General features: G+C 35.2%; 1 protein-coding gene across 2 annotated transcripts in view; it reads right to left on the minus strand.

Annotated features, from left to right (window-relative positions):
- Window positions 1-25,126, minus strand: part of Dnah12 (dynein axonemal heavy chain 12) — a 244,057-nt gene that overhangs the window by 135,408 nt on the left and 83,523 nt on the right. Inside the window, exons 33-43 of one of the 2 annotated variants that reach the window (XM_063257331.1) lie at window positions 22,654-22,737; window positions 21,915-22,103; window positions 20,559-20,678; window positions 17,597-17,785; window positions 15,957-16,108; window positions 13,646-13,784; window positions 12,316-12,482; window positions 8,813-9,068; window positions 3,634-3,933; window positions 2,991-3,169; window positions 1,068-1,260 (exon numbers count right to left, since the gene is read on the minus strand). In XM_063257331.1, the coding sequence (XP_063113401.1) occupies window positions 1,068-1,260; window positions 2,991-3,169; window positions 3,634-3,933; window positions 8,813-9,068; window positions 12,316-12,482; window positions 13,646-13,784; window positions 15,957-16,108; window positions 17,597-17,785; window positions 20,559-20,678; window positions 21,915-22,103; window positions 22,654-22,737 (1,968 nt within the window). Of the gene's footprint in view, window positions 1-1,067; window positions 1,261-2,863; window positions 3,170-3,633; window positions 3,934-8,812; window positions 9,069-12,315; window positions 12,483-13,645; window positions 13,785-15,956; window positions 16,109-17,596; window positions 17,786-20,558; window positions 20,679-21,914; window positions 22,104-22,653; window positions 22,738-25,126 lie in introns of those variants that run through there. The other variant, XM_063257330.1, reaches the window with a different exon arrangement.

Raw genomic sequence — 25,126 nt, forward strand, 5'->3', positions numbered from 1 at the left:
AATGCAAACAGAAACTGAGACCTATGTCTGACCAAAGTCCCTGTTCTTGCTACTATGAAGTGGTACAGGAAGTACGCTGATTTCTGTGTCCACTAGCTTATCTGCAAGTAAATGCATCAAAAATCTTCCTGTTCAGTATGATCAGAAGAGGAAAGAACAAAAACGTATTATTTTCACCAGGTGCGGTGCCACATGCCTGTAATCCCAGCACTCAGAAGGCTGCGACAGCAGAAGCACTGCAGTCTGAGGCCAGCCTGGGCTGCATAGTGAATACAGGGTCAGCCCAGACCACACAGCAAGACCCTGTTTCAACAACAACAACAAAAGTAGTATTTTCTGTCATCTGTGTGGGCCACTTGGTATCTGTTTGGATTGTACCACTTCTGTCTTCAAGTAACCAAGAAAAACACATTTCTCTCTGCTAATTTTTAGCATAAGTGCTAGTGAAAATGAATGAAGTCCAGCAATACTTTCCTTTTTTCACTTTGAATTATCTGCGTCTATAAGAGACTGCAGATCCTTACACACATAAAGATGAAGCCCTACATATGTACTGCACTATTCTATTGGTTTATGGCTCAGCAACACAGGTCTGCAGAAATTATTAAGACAACATTTACCACATCATCGGCTCATCTTTTTTTGAGGTGTCTGGGTCAAGCCCAGGGCCTTTCATATACCAGGCATATGCTGAGCTACTGACCAACATGCCCAGCCCGTGAAGTGCACACTTAACAATTGGATGGAAACTGCATATTTATCTGAAGTAAATTTCCCCAGAACTAGGATAAAGTAGGTGTAATAGTGTGGGTAACTTCAGTTTAAAAACCTTACTCTTCTGTGTATCACTCCCCTTAGCTCCTGTGCCCTCCTCTGTGTTTTACACACCTGTCGCGCTGCATTGCTGGACCCACAGAATGAGATTAAACAGCTGGAGCCTAGGACAGTAAATCTGCACTGCATGGGCTCAGTAAATAGCTTTGCAGGTAGCACAGGCTCATTTTCCCTTTACAGAGAGAAGAATGCACTGTTATCACTGAAGATACTAGGTCTGCGCATAACTGTACCTTCATATCATCTCTCCATTCGTTCATACCGTAGCTCTTAGAAATTTCTGGCTGGAAAATCTGCATTTTTGCCATGGATGTAGCCAGACGAGTTAAAGATTGACGGCCACTTCCTCCAAGTCCAACAAGCAAAGCATTTCCACCAGACTGCTTCAGAATTCTACATATTCTTGACAAATGTTCCAAAACGTACCTATCAAAAAAACCTTATTATACATGACAGCATACACTTATGCCTCAGGTCATGAATTTTTCTATTTGCAAACAATGCTGTTTGTAAAAAATTAGGCAAAATTTTGCTCTGTTCACAAACTTTCCATTGGGTAATGAATAGGAACACACCATCTTCCCCAGAATTGTGGAGTAAATTAAGTTCATGAGCTGAGGTACCATTTTACATGTAAATATACTTATCATTTGTTATATATACATTTATAATAGCATGGTATACTATAAAGATAAACAATAAATTTATTTTTAAAAATAAAAAGTAAAGCATTCCTACATATGTGTAGGAAAATATGTATGTTTAGCAAAAGTACTAAGAAACACAAGAGTTTCTTTTTAAGAAAGGCTTTATAAAGTTTTCACTCATTAATTAGAAAGGCTTTATTCTGGGCTTCTTGATATGAAAATATTTGAAGCTAGAGTATATGAAGTTTTATCCAAATATTTCAAGGAAAAAGACACTATGGTAATTACTATTAAGTCAGGTTATAAGGTGGTGAAGTACTAGGTTGTTGAAACAGTCATGCTGTGACCTCTATTGTTATATTGTTATGTCCTGTTTTATCTCAATCTCCCCCTTATTGTTTCAAAAAAATTATTTAGTCATTTCTTATGTTTGTCTTAATTAAAGAAAAAATTCAAAAAAATTAGGATATATAAATAGTAACTCTTTTCGATTTCCTATTAACTTGTTTTGAAGTCCTGTAGTACTCCCACGATCTTGTTTTGACTGATTAGACTCTGTTCCATTCTATATGATAGTATCAAGTTTGAAGACATAGGCAACTACTTTGAAGACAATAAGATTCACTAAGATACCCATTCTGGTTTGACTATTGTCTTCTTTGGAAGTCCTGTAATGTTTACAATGCCTAAGTTTTATTGGTCTTGTTCTCTACTGTTTTGTCCAACTTTATAATATCTAATAAGATAGACAATTCTTTTTTAGGAAACAAGGGACAACGTTGATAACCATTGTTGATAAACTTGTACTCTGTTCTACACCATGTGCTATGTCTATCCTTGGTATTGACTGACAGCTTTGTTTTGCCATATTTGACTGTATTCTTCCCCCCCCCCAAAGAAAGTAATAAGCACTAAGGAGTAATAAAATCCAAGATGTGTAAATTTTGTTGTAAAAAAGAGAGGGAAAAAAAAAAAGAAAAAGAGCTCTAACGGATATAACAGCAAGTGTGTTTGGGGGTGTTAAATAGCTGACTTTATCAATGTTTTTGGAACATTGAACACAGCTGTTTGCAGTCTCCCTGTTTGAATGTCCACCTTGTGTTCTTTGATACTGTGATTTGAGGAACTATTTTCAAGAAGATAGTGTGTAATCTACTAGCAGGTAATTTCTTACTGTTATGTTTTTTTGTTTTGTTTTGTTTTGTTTTGTTTTGTTTTGTAGTTCTGTATTGCGTGTACCCTTACGCCGCTTTGGTTTGTTTTGTGTTTTTCTCTTTTTCCTCTTAAATAAAAAAAAAAAAAGAGTTTCTTTTTACTACTCCAGGTTTTGATGGGGGACATATTGGGGTGGGGGTTGGGTACAACAGGAGACTACAATTAAATTGCTAGTATTTTATATTTTAATATGATGATGGGTATTCACATATTTTCTTTATTATCTTCTTGCACATTTAAATATTTCATAATAAAATTTTAGCAATTTCAAGCATCAATATCAAATGTAGGTACCTAAACACGACAAGATTCATTCTTGTTTTGTGAGTTTGGTTATACTCATCTAAGCACTGGTCTACAATATCACTAAAGTGGTAAATATTTGTAATTTCAATATAAACTCGATCATCTCCTTCAAGGTCAGGATTCATATAATCACCAAACATGAGATTTCTTAAGTCTTCTTCAGTTACCTATAAAACAGAAATCAGCAAATGACAAAACTTAAAATTTTTTCTAAAACAAAATTTTTAAATGTGCAAAATTTTATTTTACCCGTTATAATATGATAAGTTGTATAATTATTTTAAACATTAAGATAGGAAGTGACACACTTATAAAACTAATACCTAAAAGATATTCTTCTGAAATAAAAAGAAAAGTTTTGGTATTTTTTAAGACACCGGGGTAATTTTGGATAATTGTCATGCACTGAGTAGTTGTGCACTTTACATCTGTTATGTCACTTAATTTCTATCATGTAAGGAGCTATTCTTTTAAAAATTTCTGTGTTATATACATTCTTTTGAACGTTAATCTTGTAATACCTCTTTATAAGAAAAGCTAAAGGAATATGTCCCTTTAAAAGCAATGAGACACGTTACAATGTTAATTATAATATTTCATATCATTTTACTAGTCCACTAAATATACTCACTGGTTTATTTTCTTTCTTCAAATGTGAAAAGATACTCTCAAATGATTCTTTAAAATGGTCCTTTGTAACAGTTTTAATTAATCTGAAGAGCCACCTTCGATCATCATCATTGATGAGGCGATCATAAAACACTCGGAGAACCTCATGCACAAAGAGACGGATCATAGTTTGCTTGTTCTCTACAGCATCTCTTTTGATGAGTAAACAGCCCCGGATAACTCGTGAAAAATCACGCAAGTTGAAAGTATAATGAGATTTTGTGGGTGTAGGCAAAAGATTTTCCATGGATTGTTTATAGATCTGTATGTAAAAAATGCAATAAAGCAAAAAGGAAATGCTTATAACCAGCAATGTTATAACAAATAAGGAAGATATTATTTATCCTATCAGATTATATCAGCTTGGTAAAATGTATAATAGTATGAAATATATGTTTATTTTGGCTTATAGCACTCAACCAGGCTTTAGAAGTTAATATTATCTCAATTTGGATCTCACCCAAATCTATTTTATTTCTAAGTTGTTTTATTTAATGATGACCTGAGGTTAAGCAGTTAAAAATTGCAGTAGAAAATAAAATTAGGTAATTCATTCTGAAGTGCATTAAATAATTTCCTGTTGACTACCAATAACTTGAAAGCAAATCAGGGATCTGTATGTTAGCTTACTCCTTTCTACTGGAGGAAGCACCCTTGCCATTATGTCTAAGTCAGAGTCTCCTGAAGGGCCCGAATAGCTGCAGAAGCTCTTCATCTCAAGGCTGAACTTTGCAACAACTGATGGGAGTCTAAGAAGCCGTTTGAGCAATGGAGAGCACCACGAACTCTGTGGTAACAACAGATGAAGACCAAGCGCTCAGGACACCTAAGTTTGTCACATATGCCATTGTGGAGAAGTTGGCTGCAGGCAGGATGATAAGGCCACAGGAGGAGAGTGGAAGAATTATGGAACCAAAGAGAGCTGTCCAGGAGAAAAGTGTCAAAGGGCAGGTGCCCTCTTAACTGTGAAGGTTCTTTAGGGGTCATTACAGAAAGATTAAAGAATGTTACCTATGAGATTATTTTGAACAATATGGAGAAATTGAAGTCAGTGAAATCATGACTGTCTGAGGCACAGCAAAGAGAAGGGGCTTCGCTTTTGTAGCTTTGATAACTCTGACTCTGTGGATAAGACTGCGATGCAGAAATACCACACAGTTAATGGCCATAACTGTGCAGCGAGGAAAGCCTACTGAAGTAAGAAATGACTGGTGCTTTTCTATCCAAAAACACTGAAGTTCTGCAAACTGGTGGTTGTCATAAAGGTGGTTTTGTGGTAATGACAACTTTGGGCATGGAGAAAACTTTAGTGGCTGAGGTGGCTTTGGTGGGAGTTATAGTGGTGATGAATGTGGTGGCAGTGGAAATGCTTACAGTGGATTTGGTACTAATGGAAGCAATTTTCAAAGTGTTACAAGCAACAATGACTTTAACAAATACAATAATCAGTCTTCAAATTTTGGACCCAGGAAGGGAGAAACTTTGGAAGTGGACACTCTGCCTCCATGAGGTTGAGATTCAGAGTAGCTATGGCAGTTCCAACAACAGCAGTAGCTGCAGTACTTACTGAAGTTTTCATTATTGTCAGCAAACAAAGCTCGCAAGAAGAGTCAGAAAGTGACAGAGAGCCACAGACTGTGAAACAGATTTATCACCTCAGTGAAGGGTGACATATTTTTAAAAAATAACCATGTGTATGGACAAAAAACCACCCAAAAAACAACACACACACACACACACACACACACACACACACACACAACCACCGGGATACTATATTTGTGACTAACTATATAACAAGTTACTTTAGCTTCTGTTCAATGGAAAGTGTAAATCATTCTAACAAAGAATTTTAAAGTAGACCTCTTTTGCACCTATGCTGTTGGTTACCATATGTAAAAGTCTGATTGTGGTGCTGAATAAACGTGTCTTTTTAAAAACTGTGCTGTAAAAAGAAAAACTAGAAGGAATAAAGAGAAGCAAAGCTTTTGTAAATAAGGAAGGGAAGGAGGGTTGAAGGCAGGGGAAGGAAATGGGAAAATAGAATCCAGATATATCATGTACAGGTACAAATTCCCTATAATGAATTTTATCACTATGTGTATCTAAAATGTACCAATAAGATTAATTTAAAAACTGAAATGTGTTGTATAAAGTTAGTGTATTCTGAAATAATTGATAAAAATCTTCAGCAGTGTATAGTTAGAATTCCTTAAAGTTAATGCCACATTTATTTTAAACTTTTAAAATTTTTAAAATTAAAATCTGTAGGAAAAGACTTTAACAGAATCCTTGCTGCATAAGAAATAATACTATGAATCAATAAATGGAATCATATCAAATTAAAAAGCTTCAATACAGCAAAGAGAACCATCAACAGAGGGAAGAAAAAAACTTACAGAATGAGAGAAAATTCTACCCATCAGTCAAAGCACTAATTTCTAGAATATATAAAGAACTCCCCAAAGTTAGCCCCCAGTTAAAAGACCCAATCAAAGAATGGGCATCTGAAGTTAATAAAGACTCTTCAGATGAAGAAGTATAAACCATTAATAATCATATTTTGAAAGTTTAATATTGCTAGCGAGTCTAGAAATGCAAATTCAAATACTACTGACAGCCGAGCATGTTGGTGCACCCCTGTAATCCAGCACTTGGGAGGGTGAGGTAGGAGGACTGCTGTGAGTTTGAGGCCAGCCTGGGTTGTGAAGAAAGTTCAAGGCCAGCCTGACCTACATGGTGAGACTCTGTCTCAAAACAACAACAACAAAAAGAATACTGAGATTTTTCCAGAAATAATGGCTATCATCAAGAAACTAACTCGTAATAAATGGAGAAGCTGCCGGGAGGAAATGAACTTTTCTTGGTGATGGGAATGTAAACTGGTGTAACCACTATGGAAATCAGTAGGCGATTCCTCAAAAAACTAAAAACATAGAAATATCACTTGACCCAGTCATTCCTTTTCCCCAAAGAGTTAAAGGAAATTAGTTCTTTCTAAGAGCAATAGTTTATCTTGTAGATGCTAACATTTTATATCACCAATATTTAATGTAAGAAAAACAGCCTAGTGTTAATAATGAGATATTAAAATATTTGGTAGTTTGAATCAGTAATATTGTCCAAACTCACATTAAGTGAAATTAAAATCATTTTGTATTTGAAAAAAGACATCATATTATAGTGCATAAAAATGTTTATGAAGCACAATTCATGACAGCTACATCTTGGAGGCAGCCTGCATGCCCATCAGTGGTGAATGGACAAACACATTGTCACATGTGTACATAGTGGAGTACAACGCTGCCGTAAAGGACACACTTGAGTCATTTGTGGGAAAATGGGTGACCTTGAGATCATAGTGTTAAGTAAATCAGACACCTAAGCTTAATATTCCATGGTTTCTTTATGTGAAAAGTTTGTCATATAAATAAAGTTAAAAATAAAAGATAGACAACAGGAAACTAGTTATTGTAATCCAGCATGGATAATATGTCTAAAAGAAGAGTATGACTTGGTTTAATTGCTTGACGTGTTTTATATGCTTTTGGCCTGTTAGTCGGCTGCTATCTGTATTATGACTTTTAACTTTATAAGATTTTATAAGATAAATAAATGAATCTGATGCTGGCAAAGAAGGGAGAGGGAAAAGAAGGGGAAAATGAATTGAGATGTGTTGTGTACAGGTACCAATTCTCCACATTGAACATGATCAGTATATATTGCAAATGCACAAATAAAATTTTTAAAAATGATTTTGGCACATGGTGTACAATGTCTAAGTTGAATGATGATACCAGGTAAAATGATAGATGTGAATGAAGCATGTACATTATTCATTATCACATGTAACAATAAATGATTTAAATTCTTTTGGAAAAAAACAATTTATTCTTTTCTTTCCCTTGTCTCTCTTATGTTCTCTGTCCCTCTCTTCTTCCATCTTAATTGGCTAATACCGAAATGAAGTATACTTTAACTATCTGCTTAATCCATCAAATGACAGTTAATATTTTCTTTGAGGGTGATAAATTAAATATTTTATAACATAGCCTGATAAACAGAAAAACAGTTTGTGTGTATGTGTTCTCCATCCTAAATTCTGCACATGACAGGTGTCTAATGCTTCAAAGAATGGGGATGGAGAAGTCCTTTCTGCATCCTATTCTAGCTGATCAGCTTCCCACCCTTCCGAGAGATACCTGAAATAAAATATATCTAATAAACAGGTGAGCTTGTACCAGAACAAATACACTACCTCTTTGCTCATAGTTTCTAAAATACTATGAGCAAGAACAAAGGGAGAACTTTAAAAAGGGAACATCTGTGGGAACTGATGCAGTGATTTCTGGGGGGCCTTTTGTTTCCTATTCCAGGCATCACAGAGGGAACTCCATTTATCAAGATTCCAGAAAGCTTACTTTGATGAGATTATAATCAGCTTACCTTAAATACAGTGTTTTCTTTTACCATTAGATATGAGGCCTCTGAACAAGGGCAAAATAACACACTCTGAACAAGTTAGAGCCCCAAGGGCAGTCTCGTTTTCTGCTCCTACCTTTGTATTGCCTTATTTTTTTACTATTCCTTCTAACTTACATGGTATGACTTGTAAAAATAATGCATTTATAAGCTGCTTATAAATGAGAAGAAAGAAAACAGAAAGTTAATAAATATCAAAGTAGAAACCTAACAAATAGGGAAACATGAATTCCTTATAATGATCTTGTGAAATAAGTATTACGTTCCATTTTAGTTATTAAAAACTGGCCTATAAGGATCAAACCACTTGTGCTGCATCCTACAATTAGAAATTATCAGGCAAGCCTCAACCTGTTGGATGCTCTAATTTCAAAGCTTATAATCTTCCTGTATCTGTCTTCATTGATAATGAAGGCCAAAAGAGATGGAAAAAAAAGAAATGAGGGGAAAAAAAGATAAAAATAGGCCAAAAATTGGAAGGAGCAAGGGTGGAGGTAGGAGATGAAAGAAAAAAGAATTAAGACGTATTATGTACACATGCCAACTCACAATGACAACTGCAATCACGTTCTGCAAACATGTGTTAATAATAAAAATTTAAGAGACAAATGCGGGTGACACATAAAACCAAAACATCCTGCAGTGTGTTACTTGCTTACCTCCATTGTCCCGCTGACTATCTGGTTCCCAACTGAAAAATACTCTGGAGAAAATAAATGAATCTTAAGGTAATATGCCACAATCGACGAGAAGATTCGGACCATGGTCTCATCACTGAAGGTATTAATAGTGCAAATGTTGAAATGCCGAGTGAAACGGGGAGTGACTGGGTTTCTCCCGCCACCTGGAGGGCCCATGGCAGCAATCAGCTGGATATCAACCAGGGTGATCTTACTTGTATCCTTGAGGTCATACCTTGAAACCATGCCAAAAACAAAAAAATCAGACAATCTGTTATAAAAGAATATAGGGCGAATGAAATATAGACATCCCTAGAAGTATAACCTTAAGTTGCTTCTGTGAAAGGAATAACTGGAGATAACGTTCCAAGGGAATTTTTTTATTACAAACAGAGTTCTATTTCTTCCTTGAATGACACTAATTCTATTGTCCAGATTCCGTGTCTAAAATGTCCCTCCCTCTTGCCCTTCCAATGCTTTCCTCCTATTCTTCTTTCCAACTTGTTCACTTTTCCTCTTCTTTCCCCAAACGCAGAGAAGCCTGGATGAATGCACCCATGAGCTGCCTGGATATAGGCAGGGTGACTGTATGCTCCATTTTACCTAAGACAATCTACTTTTTGCTTGCTATAATAATACCCACCTTTTATGCTCAGTTTGAACAACCCAGTGTACAGTCATCTCGTTATGGCCAAGTCCTGATTTTCTTTTATCACCTCAAACCTAATCTCCAGAGCATAGAAAGGTGTTTAAATAGCACCTTTGTTATGTAGAAGAGACTCATTATAAAATAACAAACTTCAAAGTTTTAATCAGAAATGTATATCTGACACAATTCAGTGGAAACTACTTTCACAGGCCATTAAGTCGCTGGGACATTCTAGAAAAACACTCTTTGACCAAAAAGAGTGGGCTGGCTCCAAGGTCCAGCAAAGATAGTCTTTCAACAAACAAAATGGTGCTAGGAAAGTAGGTTATGAATAAGCAAAAAAAAAAAAAAAAAAACTAGACAAACTTCACAACCTTTACAAACAACTTACCCAAAGTAGATCACAGACCCAAGTATGAAACGCAAAATGTAAACTTAATGTGGTATGACACATTACATGCAAAATTTCTAGAATATAACGTAGAAGAAAATCTAGATTACTTTGGGTATGATATTGACTTTTTAAGATACATCATCAAAGGCAAGATATTTAAAGGAAATAATTGACAAGGTGGACTTCATTAATATTAAAATTTTTGCTCTTTAAAAAGCAGTGTCAAGAGAATGAGCAGACAAATCACAGGCTGGAGAATATTCTGTAAAAGACATATGACAAAGAACTATCATCCAAAAATACAAATAACTCCTAAAATTGAACAATAAGAAAGCAAACAATCTGTGTAAAAAAATAAGCCAAAGACCCTAATAGGCATCTCACCAAAGAAGCAAATAACATATACAAAGATGTTCCATACCACATGTAGTCAGGAAAATGCAGATTTAAATAACAACAATGTACCACCACACACCTATTAGAATCACCAAACTTTGGACTACTGACAAACACCAAGTGGAATAGAGGTCGTGAAGCAGCTCTCACTCTCACTCATTCCTGATGGGAAGGCAATTGGACAATCTCTTACAGACCCAAACAGATTCATTCACACCGCATGAACTCATAACTGTACTTACTGGTATTCGCCCAAAGGAATTTAAACTTATATCTACACACTTGCACACAAACATTTGTAATAGCTTTACTCATAATTTCCAAGATCTGGAACCAACTGAGATGTCCTTTAGCAGGAGAATGATCTAATAAACCGTCTACATTTAGACAATGGATTATTATTCAGCAGTAAAAAAGAACTGTCCAGTCAAAAGGAAACTTAAATGCATAGTACTAAATGAAAGAAGACAATCTTGAAAGGCTGCCTGCTACATGATTCCAACTATATAACTACTACAGTTTAGATGCAGACTATTTCCACAAGCCTGCAGATTAAAGGCTTGGCTCAGCTTGGCACTGTTGTGAGGTGGTAGAGACTTAAAGAGGTGGCACCTAGTGGAAGTGTGTAGGTCTTTTGTGAATGCCCTCCAAGGGGACTGGGGACCCCAGTCTCTTTCTCTCTTTTGCTTCCCAGCCATGAGACAAGTGATTTTGCTTCCAATGTGTTACCTGTCAAGATATACTGTCTCACCATATTCTTTTTATTTTTTAACCATGACAAAATTCCACGTTTATTAAAGACAGGAAAAGAAAAAACAAGAAGGTCAGGGGCAAAAAGATATGCTCTGCAGAGCAACTTTGGGCTGAGTAAAAAGAGAGAAAAAGGAAGGAAAAATAAAAATAAAAGTGAGAGCTCACCCTACAACATAGGGCGGGCTACCATGAAGAGGTGTGACAGTCTGCCTTTCCACAGTTCTAAAAGCAGGGGGCCCTTTGATCATGGACTGGGGTCTCCAAAACTATGAACATGAAATGTTTTCATTATAAGTTGATTGGTTCAAATATTTGTTAGAACAATAGAAAGCTGACAAACGCTGGGACATTCTAGAAAAAACTAAACTATTAGTAAGAAGATCAGTGGTTGTCAGGGTCTAGAAGGGGAAAAGAATAAAGAGTATTTTAGAACAGCGAAAATACAATGGATGATTTTACATTGATGGATACATGACATTATACATTTTCCAAATGTAGAGGATATATACCCTGCAAAGCAAATCTTAACATACACTACAGATTTTGGGTGACTATGATGTATCAGCGTATGCTGATCCGTTGAAAATAACGTGCCAGTCTCATGGACAATTTGAAAGTAGAAGAGGTTACAAATATGTGGGTGCAGGGAATATAAAGAAAATCTCTGTACCTTCCTCAGTTTATTGTGCTCATAATAAATAAATAATAAAACTCCATTATAAAAATCTTTAAAAAGAAAGCTATAGAAAGCTATAGAGGTACAGGGGTGTATCTCAGAGGTAGAGCACTTGTCAATCTTATAGGAGGCCCTAAGTATGATTCCCAGTCTCTCTCTCTCTCTCTCTCTCTCTCTCTCTCTCTCTCTCTCTCTCTCTCTCTCTCTGTGTGCATGAGAGAGACAGAGACAGACAGAGACAGACAGAGAGACAGAGGGACAGAGACAGAGATAGAGAGAAACAGACAGAAGGAGACAGAGACAGAGACAGAGAGACAGAGACAGACAGAAACAACTGCTGCGATGATGTACACCTGGTGTCTTTCACTGCACGGTGAAAGAATTGCTTAAGCACACAAATTTGAGACCAGCCTTGTCATCACAGTAAGAACTCATCTCACAAAACAAACAAATATATAGAAAAATCCCTTCAAAAATCTCTGTATAGAAAAATCTAAAGAATGAATTTTGCCTAAATATCTTCAAAAATATATATTTCGTTTCGAAAAGTTAAAAATGTAAAACATGAGATATTACTTCAAACTGATCTTTTAAGACTTCAGTTAAATATTTACCAATGTCCGCAATCAAAAAACTGCCGTAATAATTCAATAGGAGGCTGAGCTCCGTATTTCTCCAGGGCTGGCATATTCATATCATCTATAAAAATGATGCACTTCTTTCCCATAGGTGGTCCAAAAACTCCTTTGCGCCTTTTATCCAATCGGGCCATAATAATATTCTAAATTTTAAAAAGAAAGAGTGATATATATTTACCTATACTTGTATTACAAATTTACTATGATTATTTCTGCTCATGTTAAATACACATTAGGAAGGAAGACCTACACGTCAGCATCCCTTGGGGTTTTTTATCAGTAGCAGCTACCATTTGTTTAATTTATTAATGACTAACAACATAAAAAGCGATGTTTACTACTGGAAAACAAAAGGAGTTTGCAGTCTCTGTGAGGAAACAATGCAAAACAACACTATGTATGTGTTTATCCTTATTCATTCACACTTAGGGTGATAACTGAACTTCACATTCATCATCATTCAAACAGCAGTTATTCAAGCCCTTCCACGTGCCCAGAATTATAAATTACATTACTTTTCTACATATATGCTATATATATATATATATATATATCTTTCTCCGGTATATAATTTTTCATTGGATACTCCAGCATTAACTTATTTAATAATTAAAAGCATCAATCTTTATAAATTTCAGCAACTTCTTATAGCTGACATAAATGTATTTTTTTGTATTTCTGATATTTTTGGAAAACACTTGTCCATTGTAAAAACAAATATTGAAACTGTTTTCATTCAAATAAAACTCCACAGTAAATAAGCTTCAAATGTGAAGATTCTGAAGTTAAAGGAATCCTAGCATTAAAACAGTACAAGCAGGTCAGGGGAAGTGACTAGTCATAACCTAAGAGGTGGATGTTAAACACGGCAGTTAGAAAAGGGTTCATGAAGTAGTTTCATCTTCTCATATCTAGAGGCAAAAGGTGGGATGTAGAGTTACATGGCTCCTGCTCTAGAGAGATCCAGTGAGCAGTAAATCCTCCTAAAGGCATACAGCACACTCCAGGAAGAAAAATGAAAGTACCGTCATGCCCATCCCCAGTGCTCTGGGGGTGTGTGTGTGTGTGTGTGTGTGTGTGTGTGCATGCGCACACGCTTGTTTTAGGCTTTCACCAATTAAGAAATTAGTCATTGCTTTATCTCAGGAAAAAAAAGTGACAGAGCAAATTAACTCACTATTAATGTAAAACAGATTGTCTCTAAACTCAAAGATTTACACAGTTGCTCATATAACACAATTTTAAATGTTTATCGTATAAAAATAAGTTAATAATTACACATTCGTATTTCTGGTTTTCAACGAACCTGAACCTGGTTGGCACTGGTCCGTGCAGAGAAGTTAATATAAAAAGGGAAGTACTGGTCCTTTTCCAAATGGTTCATTAGCTTATCCTTCACATACACTGATTTTCCTGTGCCCGTTGGACCCACAAAGAGCAGTGGCCTTGAAGAAAGCAATGAGCGTGTTATTCAAAATAGAAGAAAGTCAGAATACATTTTCACCAAAGGAATTTGGGGTTACTTGAAAACAAGTAATAATCAAGTCATCTTTATATAGAAGCTCTCATACTTACCTATGATCATTTAAAAATAATAATTATTATTACTATTATTTTGAAAGATTAACATTGCAATACACTAATAAAACAAGTAATATGCCTAGGTTTTTAGAAAAGAAAGTCAAGAGTTTTTCTCCTATGAAAAATATTTATTTGTACTTTTTAGTTAGTGTACAGAATAATATGAAATAGAAGAGTAAAGTGAAAGAAATAAGATAAATTACCTTAAATTTTTGTGAGATTGGAATGACAGTGAGTTCTAAAGCTACTAATTACTAAATTTGATGGCATTTAAAATCAATTCAGTTACTTAGATATTTGTATAAAAACAAACTTTAAGAAATTCTTCATTCAATGGAGACTCACGCACGGTTTTGTATCCTTGGCTGAAATTATTAATTTTAAGGGGGAAAAATCATAAGAATTTATGTTCACAAAACTTAAGGAACTCAAGTTTCAGCAATGCTACATTAAAGATTAAATATTTTCATTTTGACTAGTAATAGCACACAAAAACCAACACAAAGTTGGCCCTAAGACTCAGGAGTAGTGCTCCAGTGTAAAAGGGTACCTAAGTCACCCAAGTTATTCTAACTCATTTTTCAGATTAGTACAGTAGTTTAAGTGCTAATTTAAAGTTCTCTTGGAACTAGAAAGATCCCTGGGAAGTCACTCCACGTTCCAGACTAACACTTACTTGGTAGAAAGCTGTTTATTAAGGTAACTTTAATTTAAAAAGTACTGAAAAGAACTGGAGTTCTACAAACAAACTGAAGAAATTTTTAAAATTCAGAGAATCCATGAACTTGGGTGGTAAAAAGATTACATTTTCATTACTCTCTAAATAAAATGCAGCAATGGTAATAATAATTTTTATGTCTCAAAAATGTAACTCATGTTCATACTTCTTTAAAATAATTATTGTCATCATGCCTACTGCTATATCTTATTAATGTGGTTAATAAAGAAGCATATATTACTATTCTAACTCAAACGTCAATATTTTACATAACTCAAATGTCAATATTTTAATAAATGTATGTCATGTAAATGTTCACCTCTATAATTACTTATTTGTACTTATTCATTTAAAAGTATTATTCTGATGAACAATTTCTCGAACAAAAGAACTCTATGCTAGGAATTTCCCAGAATAGGCAACTGCTTTGTCTTCCCAAGAAAGATTTATTTGATTGATGGATTGATTGGCTGGTTGGTTGATTGAGACAATGTCTCACTATGTTATCCAGATTGGTCTGACCATCCTGTCTCAACCTCCCAAATTGGTGGGATTATGTGTGTACACTACTGTGCCTGGTGAAAGAGTTCTCAACATTAACCTCTAACGTAAAATAATACATCAAGAGATACAAAACAGGGATGAAATAATTTTTCTCATTAGCTAGCTGCCTATTTTTTTAAAGCCACAAAATGTACTCAGAAACAAGTTCCTTACTGAAAGATCATGACATCTATGAATATTATATAAACTTTTAAAAAATATTAAGATAAACTAAATCTAATGTTTTAAAAGAAAAATAACTATAAAATATTAAAAGTTGGTATGTAATGCCTATAGTGCATGTCTGTTTCCGATCATTATTATTTGTTCCATTTTAATGTATTATTCTGATTTAAATCTGAGTTTAAAACCTGATGTTTATCTAAGTTATGAAATCCAGAACTGTTTTGACATAGGACATGTTATAAAAATGCTAGGTATAATGGGAGAATGTGGATCTTTATCAGTTTGATACCTCAGGGACATAACCTTTAAACAGAACGCACAGTTTTAACCATAACACGGCAACTGACTTAGTGTGCTGCTGTGAGATTACTTGCAAGGCAACAAAGTACATGGCAAGATCTTTGAGCAGACCATAGGAAACCCGGATTCTAGGTTTATCATTAACCATGCATGTCACCTTGCATCTGTTAATTAGTCTGCCCAGGTCTCAGTTACTGGATGACCTTAAAGTTCACTCTAAAAATTGCTATAATTCTATTAGAATGACACCATTCCATTCAAAATCCATGTTTATGGCAGAGTTCCTTACTTTGCAGAGGTAATATTCAAATCCATAAGAAATGTATATCTAATTGTATCCATTGTAGGGACTATGATATCTTGGATATTGACACGCTTGTCTTCTAAAGTAGTACTTTTAATTAACTCATTCCAATGTAGCCAGCGACCACGATTTTTCAACTACAAGAGAATATAAAAGTGTTATAACCGTGTACTTACACATCTTAAGGATTCTTTCAATACTTACATTGTTTCCTTTTAAAACATTTGTTCTTTTCATACTTTTACGATGAAATATTAATTCATATAAAAGGATATAAGTAATGTATGTCATAAAGCAAATTAATAAGATTAACATTCATGAATTTACCACTCAATTTTAAAAATATACATTTTCTTTGGATTTTCCTTTGTAAATGACAATCTAAAAAAATTTAATGACATTTTATCACAAGATTCAACATATCTAGAAGGTCAGATATGTTTGCCTTTATATCCTGTCTACATTCCAGTCTTCTCAAAATGTCTTTAAGATGGCTTTTTGTATATATCTAGCGTTTATTTTTAAGCACCACTCTACTATACCTTGTTATAATTTACCAGACTTTTATTTCATAATTTACAGTAAACAGTAATCTAGCCAAAAACAAATTATCACATGAACTCTCTCTGTACTTTTCTCTAACATTACCCTCTGACATTTTGATTCAGGCTGATACTCGGCTGGGACACGTGTCATGGTAGCACTAATGTTACAGTGTTGCAATTCTCATGAACCATTGGTTGAGATGTGAGGCTGTCCTGACACACCTGCCTGCCTTCCAATCCGCTTCACCCTAACCGTTCTATGCTCCAGACTGTCCTTCCCTCTCCCTGGAGATCCCGGCTCTCACCACCAAGTAATAAAATGGTAAACACATGGCAAGGAAACAAAACCAATGACCTTGCTTCAGGGCTATGCTGGCTCTAAGAACCCTTTCCTATTTTCTAGCAATTTCATACGTCTCTGGTATGTGTTTGCAAATTTAGCTAAATGTGTCTTTAATACTACACATTTTTTAAGTTTTAGTTTTATTTTTATCAAAACTATACATTACATATTTTAGAGTAAAAAGTCTTACAAGATTAAGAAAAACAGCAATCCCATACACCTATTTTCTCCTCCTTCGCACCTACGACCTTCACCTCTGTAACTGTGTATTTTGGTACTTATCTTCAATTCTTAAATATGCTTATGTTTTTACCTCTTCATTTCTTACTTTTAGAGATCACTTTATTGACGTTTTAACATGATGAATGGAGATGAAATTCTCTTTTTAACCCTGGTCTTAAAGATCTGTGTTAGCATGGTTCTAGGGAAACAGTCCGCACTGTTAGTCCGCAGAACTAGGCTCAGGTCTGGTCTGATAGTCATGCACCTTTCTAAGTTTCCATAATGTAGGCAAACTATGGGTTAGATTCTGCTCAGATCTTACAGAAATAAAATTTGCATAAATAAAATGATTACTTAAATACTTGTTGGTTAAAAGAATATTTTATGAATTCTTTTATAAAGTAGAAAAATAGAAACATGTTGCCACAATTTATAGATAAAAAGTATAAAGAAGGGACTGAAAAACACAACTGAAAAGTCCAAACATCTTGTCATGACAAGCGTTTTATTCATACCTCATACATGTAGTCATAGACCAGGCCTTTCTCTTCAAAGTGGCATTCCCATTTCCCCACACAAGCTGGGACTGGATGGTCTTCATTATTCCCCATTATGGTTAATCGTATGAAACCATCAAAAGTGAGACGACCATCTGTATCACAACTTCCCCCAATGGACCAAATTAAGGAGAATATAAAGCAAGCCTGAAGATTGAAAAAAAGTAATTTATGGTATTTTTAATAAAATGTAAAGAAAAATTTAACTAAAATTTATCATATTAGGAACTATTCATATAAAGCCATTTTTGTGGCACTGTCTTTCACAATTTTAAATGTGCATATAACAAAGGATCTAAAAATGTCTCCTTTAGTCCATCTCCAATTATATTCTTGCCTATGAAAATGATAAATGTACAAGAATATTCACTGAAAATGATAAATGTACAAGAATATTCCTTTGTAATAGTCAAAGATCAGAGTCAACCCAAATGTTCTTCAATAGAGGTCTGCTTACTTAGATTACCCTACAAACACTGCCAGCTATTTTAAAACGAAGTATCTCTATAAGTACTGATATGCTACAATCTCCAAGATATGTTGTAAGTAGGAATGCAAATTAGTACATATAGTATGTTCAGACATATAAAAATGTATCCATATAAAAGAGTACATATGTGGGGCCCTAACAGTAACTGCCTTAACAAACTCGGCAAGGGACTGATACAGATGAAAAACCTACTTTTGGCTTTGGAATTTTCCTCCACATGCATGCATTATCTAGCTGAAAAAAAAATAAGTCAAATGTATTTAAGAAAAATGTTCATGCTATGTAAGTCTTTAGAAGTGATTCTCAATCATTTGAAAGTTTGGGAGTTTGGGTTTGCCAGAAGAGCAAATATTTTTAGGCAATAGAAATATATTTTTATATATTCCTGGATACTTTTTTATTTTGTGAAAATAATGATAATAGGTATGAAAGAATATTGAGGACTGCCTGTGAGAGACAGTTTCAAACCTAGGGAAGAAAGAAAGTCATACTTCAAACGTGTCTGCTTAACTTCCTCTATGATGGAAGAAGGTAAAAGGAAGTGGAAAGGAAGAAGTTATGGCTAGAAGGTATCATGGAAATGAGATTTCTGAGGAAAAAGATCTTCTGTGGCAACAAGGTGAAGGGAAGAGAACTGCTGCTCCCACAGAGGAGAAGAGTCAAGGCCAGTAGAAAGTTTCAAGGCATAAGAATGAGGTGGCGCAGCAGAGAGAAGAGACAACCTACAACGTGGGAGAAAACGATTGCCAGCTCTTCTTCAGCCAGGGGATTATTATCAAAACATATAAAGAACTCACACAAAAAAATCAGCCTTCCTAATTTAAAGACCAATCCAAAAATGGGCATCTGAGATGAATACACTTCTCAGATGAAGAAATACAAACAGCAAATAGATACGTGAAAAGATATTCCACACCATTGGTCATTCGAGAGATGTAAATTAAAATGACACTGAGATTCCACCTCACCCTGTAAATAATGGCTGTCTTCAAGAAATCAACCAATTACAAAGGCTGGAGGGGCCGTGGGAAAAAAGGAACCCTTCTCTACTCTTGGTGGGAGTATAGACTGATGCAACCACCATGGAAATCAGTGTGGAGATTCCTCAAAAACCTAGGACTAGGGCTTCAATTTGACTCAGCTATTCCCCTTCTGGGAATCTTCCCAAAAGAATTTTAAAAAACACCCTACTACAGTGGTATATATGCACCTATGTTTATAGCAACACAATTTATAATAGCAAGATCTTGGAAACAACCCAAATGCCCATCGACTGAGGAATGGATAAAAAAGATGTAGTATTTTTATATAATACAATATTACTTAACCATAAAGAAGGATAAACTGGAGACTTAAAAGTAATGGGATACAGCCGGGCGTGGTAGCTCACGCCTGTAATCTCAGCACTCGGGAGGCTGAGGCAGGAGGATCGTTGCAAGTTTGAGACTAGCCTGGGCTACAAAGTGAGCTCAAGGCCAGCCTGAACTGCATAGAGACCCTGTCTCAAAAAGACAAAAAAAAAAAAAAAGTAATGGGATACAACTTGAGACCATACTCATAAGTGAAATAAATCAGACACATGTATAAATCTTGTATTGTCTCACAAGTGTGAGGAGCTGAAACAACATACATATATATATATATATGTATATATATATATGGCTAAGATAGTTATACTGCTGATTTCTCTGAGTTCAGGGCAGAGAAAGATTTGTGCTGGCATTGTTCAAACAATTGAATGTGGATGTCTTGTGCTCTGGATGAATGATTTGGGGATGACAATGCACAACGTATGCACCATTGTTGCCACCGACTGACATGTTTTGAAATTTAGGTTTCTTTTTTTATTTTTCTCTTTGAAATAAAAAGGATTTGAAAAAAAATAAAGAAAAAGAATGAGGTGGCAGATGGGAAAGGGGCACAGATAAAGAAAAAGTCCCAAACAAAATAAAACATTCTTTCCTTTGGCTCCTTTTGCTAATTTCTGCTCACTGCTGCCACAGTCTCCTGTCTTCTTTATACTATACTTTAGCTAACCAGAACTAGTGCTCTTTCTAAGGATTATGCTTGCAACATTCTACCTAGCTGATTGCATAGCTGGTTTCAATGATCTGGCTTCAATATCTGCTGATCTAACATCAAGAATCAGTGCACTTAAAGTAAAAATTAAATCACCTTAAGTGTTTATCACACTATGATCTATTATACATAAAAAGGTAGTTTTGGTTCACCTGACATATTTTACTTTCTTTAAGGTACTTTGTTAGCATCACAACACCAGATCAGACCAACTCTACTGTCTGCAGCTATTCTTTCAGCTATCACCAAAAAACTTCTCTGGATGCTGTGAAGATCTTTCTGACTATAAACATTATTTTCCAGAAATATATTTTACTCTGTATTTTAAACTTCATTAACTGTAAAACTAACCATAATCCAAGTACGAATGTGCTTGCTAGTAGGATCATTTTCTACCACACTACAGAGCAGTACTTCAAAGAGGCGAGTGAGAGACACAACCACATTGCTATTACTTGTAGGAAACAGTTCCTGCAAAATGAACAGAATAAGACATTTTAATTAACTTTCATCTTAAGATAAAAGAATGGAAATATTTTATTTTAAAAATAGAGAAGGGAGCCAAATGTGGTGGTGCACAACTGTAATTTTAGCAGTAGGGAGGCTGTGAGTTCAAGACCAACCTGGGTTAGGGGCTGGGGAGGTAGCTCAGTGGTGCAACGCCTACCTGGCAAGTATGAGGCCCTGAGTTCAATTTTTGGCACCCTCTTCCCCTCCAAAGAAGACCAATTGAGATGAGATACACAATAAAATTTCAAGGCCACCCTGAACTACATAGTGACACCCTGTCTCAAAAACCAAAGCAAAGTCTTTTAAGTTCATAATATTTAGGCCACTGTGCTCTCTCTTGTATGTGGCCCACTCTCACACTGTAGGGTGTACTTCTTTTCTTATTTTTACTTGGCCTAAACTTGCTCTACAGAGCCTGTTTCTTTTCCCACCTTTAATAAAACTTTGCTACCATTAAAGAAGTTTATAACATACAAACTTAAAGAATTTAAGTTGTAAGCATGATAAAACTGTTTCTCAACTATTTTATTTTGGCCACTATATTACAAAATTGTACGTAACATGTTCTTGTTCTAAATGAAAACTTGCTACTGTAAACAAATAATCCTAAGGACAATAGAAATAAAAGCCTTTTATACCTGTTTATTTATTTATCCAACAAACATTTATTAAAGATGTATGTATCTATCTACCTACAGAGCACGCTAAGGGATACAGCAATTATGACATGATCCCTGAGAAGCAGAAGTCCCAGTCTCTTCCCTAGAGTTTCATAGAAGCACGGCCCTGCCAACAACTTGGTTTCAGGTAGCCCCAAAACTGAGAGAATAAGTTTCTGTTGTTTTAAGCCATCAAGTTTGGGATAACTTATGAGCGCCTCAGTGAACTAACACAATATGTAATATTCTTATAAAACACTAAATACATGCATGATTTATAAAGTCATATATTTTCAGTATTTTTAAAAGGTAAAAGATACTTTGGATTTTTAAACATTTAAATAAAATGGCTTGAAACAAATAATTTAGCTGGAATAAATTTACCTTTTAAGTTATTCAGCTATAATTAGGTAATATAAAACAAAATGGGGATACTAAGTTGTACAGAGAAAACTAGTTTTAGCTGAGTGCGACTTTAAACTTAGTTAAGCTGAGTGGAAACTAAGAAAATTGAGTGGCCCAAGAATTACAGTGTTACCTTGCAGTTTTTCTTGCGAAACCTTAAAGAAGGTATTATCAGCCACTCAAAAAGTCCTCTCAGAAGAGCTTGGTGTTCTGGTTCACACAGAGGTTCTTTCAGTGAATGCAACCATGAAGACACAAGTGGTTCCCATCCTAACTGTGAGGGCTCCAAGTAAATCATGCCACAACGACTCACAGTGGCAGGCTAGAGGGAAAAGACATGTTTTGTTTACCCACAGTGGCATTTATACCAGTGGTACCAGCAGGTACCAATTATTTCTTAGCATGACTTGCACGGCCCTTCATGATCTGGCTGGTGTCTGCTTCTGTAGCTTCCTGTGCACTAGATGTTCCCCACACAGAAAACTATCTTTAATTCTGCTCCTTGGGCATTTCATGACTCCATGTCTTTCTTCATACATCATCTTGCAATGATTTGCAATGTCCAGGTCCAACCAATCTCCCTGGGGAAACCTTATATCTTCCTCAAAACAAAATCTAACACTCAAACACCTTCCATGTCCTGCTCTGTTTACTCTCCTGTGGATGCTCAGTTCAGTCCTTCCTCTAGAGCATTTGCATGTAACTGTCTTGGGATTTATTAGCATACTTCTTATCCTTCCTAAGCTTATCTTTGTCTTTCCACTCCCAAACTCATTTTGTGACACATAATAAAAGCCACTTTTGGCTAAATAAACAAACAGGTGAACAAATGAAAAGACATAAACCACTATTGTATTAACTTATGAACTTACTGAGGCTTGGGAAAGGTCCATTGCTTCAAAGATGAGACTCATTTGAGGCGACATTTGAATGATTTCTCCACTCATAAGGCAAAGCTAAAGGCAATTATTTTTCAAACATTAGAAGATATTTTAAATTTCTCATAAAAATTTATTTTACTTATAATAAACATATCTTCTGTGATACAATGGAGTATTAGAATGGAAGTCAGAAAATCTTCATCTAACTCTGGTTTGTTTTATCTCTAATTTAAAAATACTACTGCTTTTACTTTATTTTTGGGGGACTGGATCAAACTCACAACCTTGCATTTGCCAGGCAGGTACCTTGCCACTGAGCTCTATCCCTGGCCCAAACACTTCCTCTTTTAAAAAGAATTAAAATGTGTTATATACATGAACCAACTCCCCATGATGAATATAATCATTATATACTGCAAATATGTACATAATAAAACATTTTAAAACACTTCTTTATCAAGGATGTCAAAAACTGAATTTAACAACTGCTTCCTTTCTCTTAAATTCTTAAAGTCATTCTGTCTTCTCCCATATCCTTATTTTGAACTTTTGGAATTATCATTAACTTTTAATCATATTAATGATTTTTATTATTCTCTTGATACACCAAATTAAGTTCACTGCAAGGGCTTTAAATTTTTTCCTCTATGTTTATTTCTGTTTCTGTTTCTACAATCCTCACTCTAGCCCTAGTTTTAGTCCTATTAACAATAATACTTCACAATTTTGTCAACACTTAATATCTTTAGATTCAGCTTCTTAGATGCAAAATAAGTGAACATTTTAGAGCTAGACTGACCAATATGATAGCCACTAGCATAGGTAGTTATTTATATTTAATTTTTATGAATGAAATTTAAAATCCAGTTCTTCGGTTTCACTAAGCTACGCTTCAAATGCTCAAGAGCCGCATGTGAACAGTGGTATCTTATTAGATAGTGCAGACACTTCCAGCACTGCAGAAAGCTCTGTTGGATAGTGTGTGTCTAGAATACTTCGAATCATCTGACAGATTATTTCAGCAAGTCTCTTACCTCCTATCAGTTTGGGAACGGCATCAGCACTTCCCTCACGTTGCTATGTTGTTTCCAAACTGCTGATATTCCACCATCAAATGGAACCGTGTCCCCTTTGCCAACCCCTTAATTTGCTGTCACCCAGCAGCTCCTAAGGATCCTCCTCTCATTGGTTAGTTTTCTCTTACATAGCACTGGTCTGAGCCAGTGTTCACATAAATGAACATCTCAACATAATAGGCCATCAGGTCCTCGGCCACCTTGTTTTCACTAATTTTTCCTTACTCAACTCCAGCCATCCATTTCACGTATCTGTAAACCTCTCTTGTGAGATCTACATAATTCTGAAATATTACATTCAAACATCTCAGTCTCTGCTCATAGCTTCCAATCCATCCAGTTCTCCCACTCTTTGTCACTGAATGCACCTGCTCTTAACTTTTACTAGGACTTTCACATCACTATTTTCATTTCTTTCATTAGAGGACTTCTGTTATGTGGTCCAATGTTTCTACTATTATCATGGCAATGTATCTAAAGTATTTATTTATTTATTTAGCGGTGCCGGGGTTTGAACTCATGACCTCACGCTTCCAGGCAGGCACTTGTGTCACTGAGCTAAATCCCTGGCATAAGGTCTTTATTTCCAGGCTTCCAACATCACCTAAACTACACCCACACTGCTTTGGATGGTAGAGACTACTTCACAAAGACAGACTTTGATAGTATGAATGATAATTCCAGTCTTTATTTTCAACAAGGGCCTCAGAATTACCCAGATGCTCCTGTGTTTTTCTAGGCAGATATCTGTGCCATTTTTTCATAATGGCTAATTTAAAGCACATTTTTTTCCTTCAAGTCCTCAAAGAACCAGGTCCGACCACTTCACAAAGAAAAGATAAGTAATCGGAGGATTTGTTTTCAAATTTCCTCTATCACATCTACTTATTTAAAATTCCCTTTCATACTTCCTTCACAACTAATATGAGACAACCCTTCTACTTGACTCTACAACCCTTAGCTATCACTTCAACATCAATATCTCATTAAACACTAATTTTAAAACAAACATCACTGAAGAATATGATTCCATTAACATGAAGCTCAGGACCTACAAAACTCATTTATCATGTATGTCAGAATAGCAATTATCACAGACTGGGAAAGTACATGAGTGAACTTTATAGGGAGTTTATGTATCTTAATTTAGGTCATAGTTTATGCTGAATGTATAAATACACTAAAAAACACAGAATCTATATTTAGAATTAGCTCATATTTTTTATTTTTTAAAATTTTTTATCGGTACCGGGGATCGAACTCATGACCGCCTGCTTGCAAGGCAGGTGCTTATGCTGCTGAGCTAAATCCCCAGCCCATTAGTTCATATTTTGATACCATCTATATTCTCTCTCAAATGAAATAAAGATTCGTAGACTTTTCTTTCC

This window comes from Cavia porcellus, unplaced genomic scaffold (assembly GCF_034190915.1).
Source record: "Cavia porcellus strain 051 isolate PalLab524CR breed Dunkin Hartley unplaced genomic scaffold, mCavPor4.1 scaffold_10, whole genome shotgun sequence".
Taxonomy (NCBI): domain Eukaryota; kingdom Metazoa; phylum Chordata; class Mammalia; order Rodentia; family Caviidae; genus Cavia; species Cavia porcellus.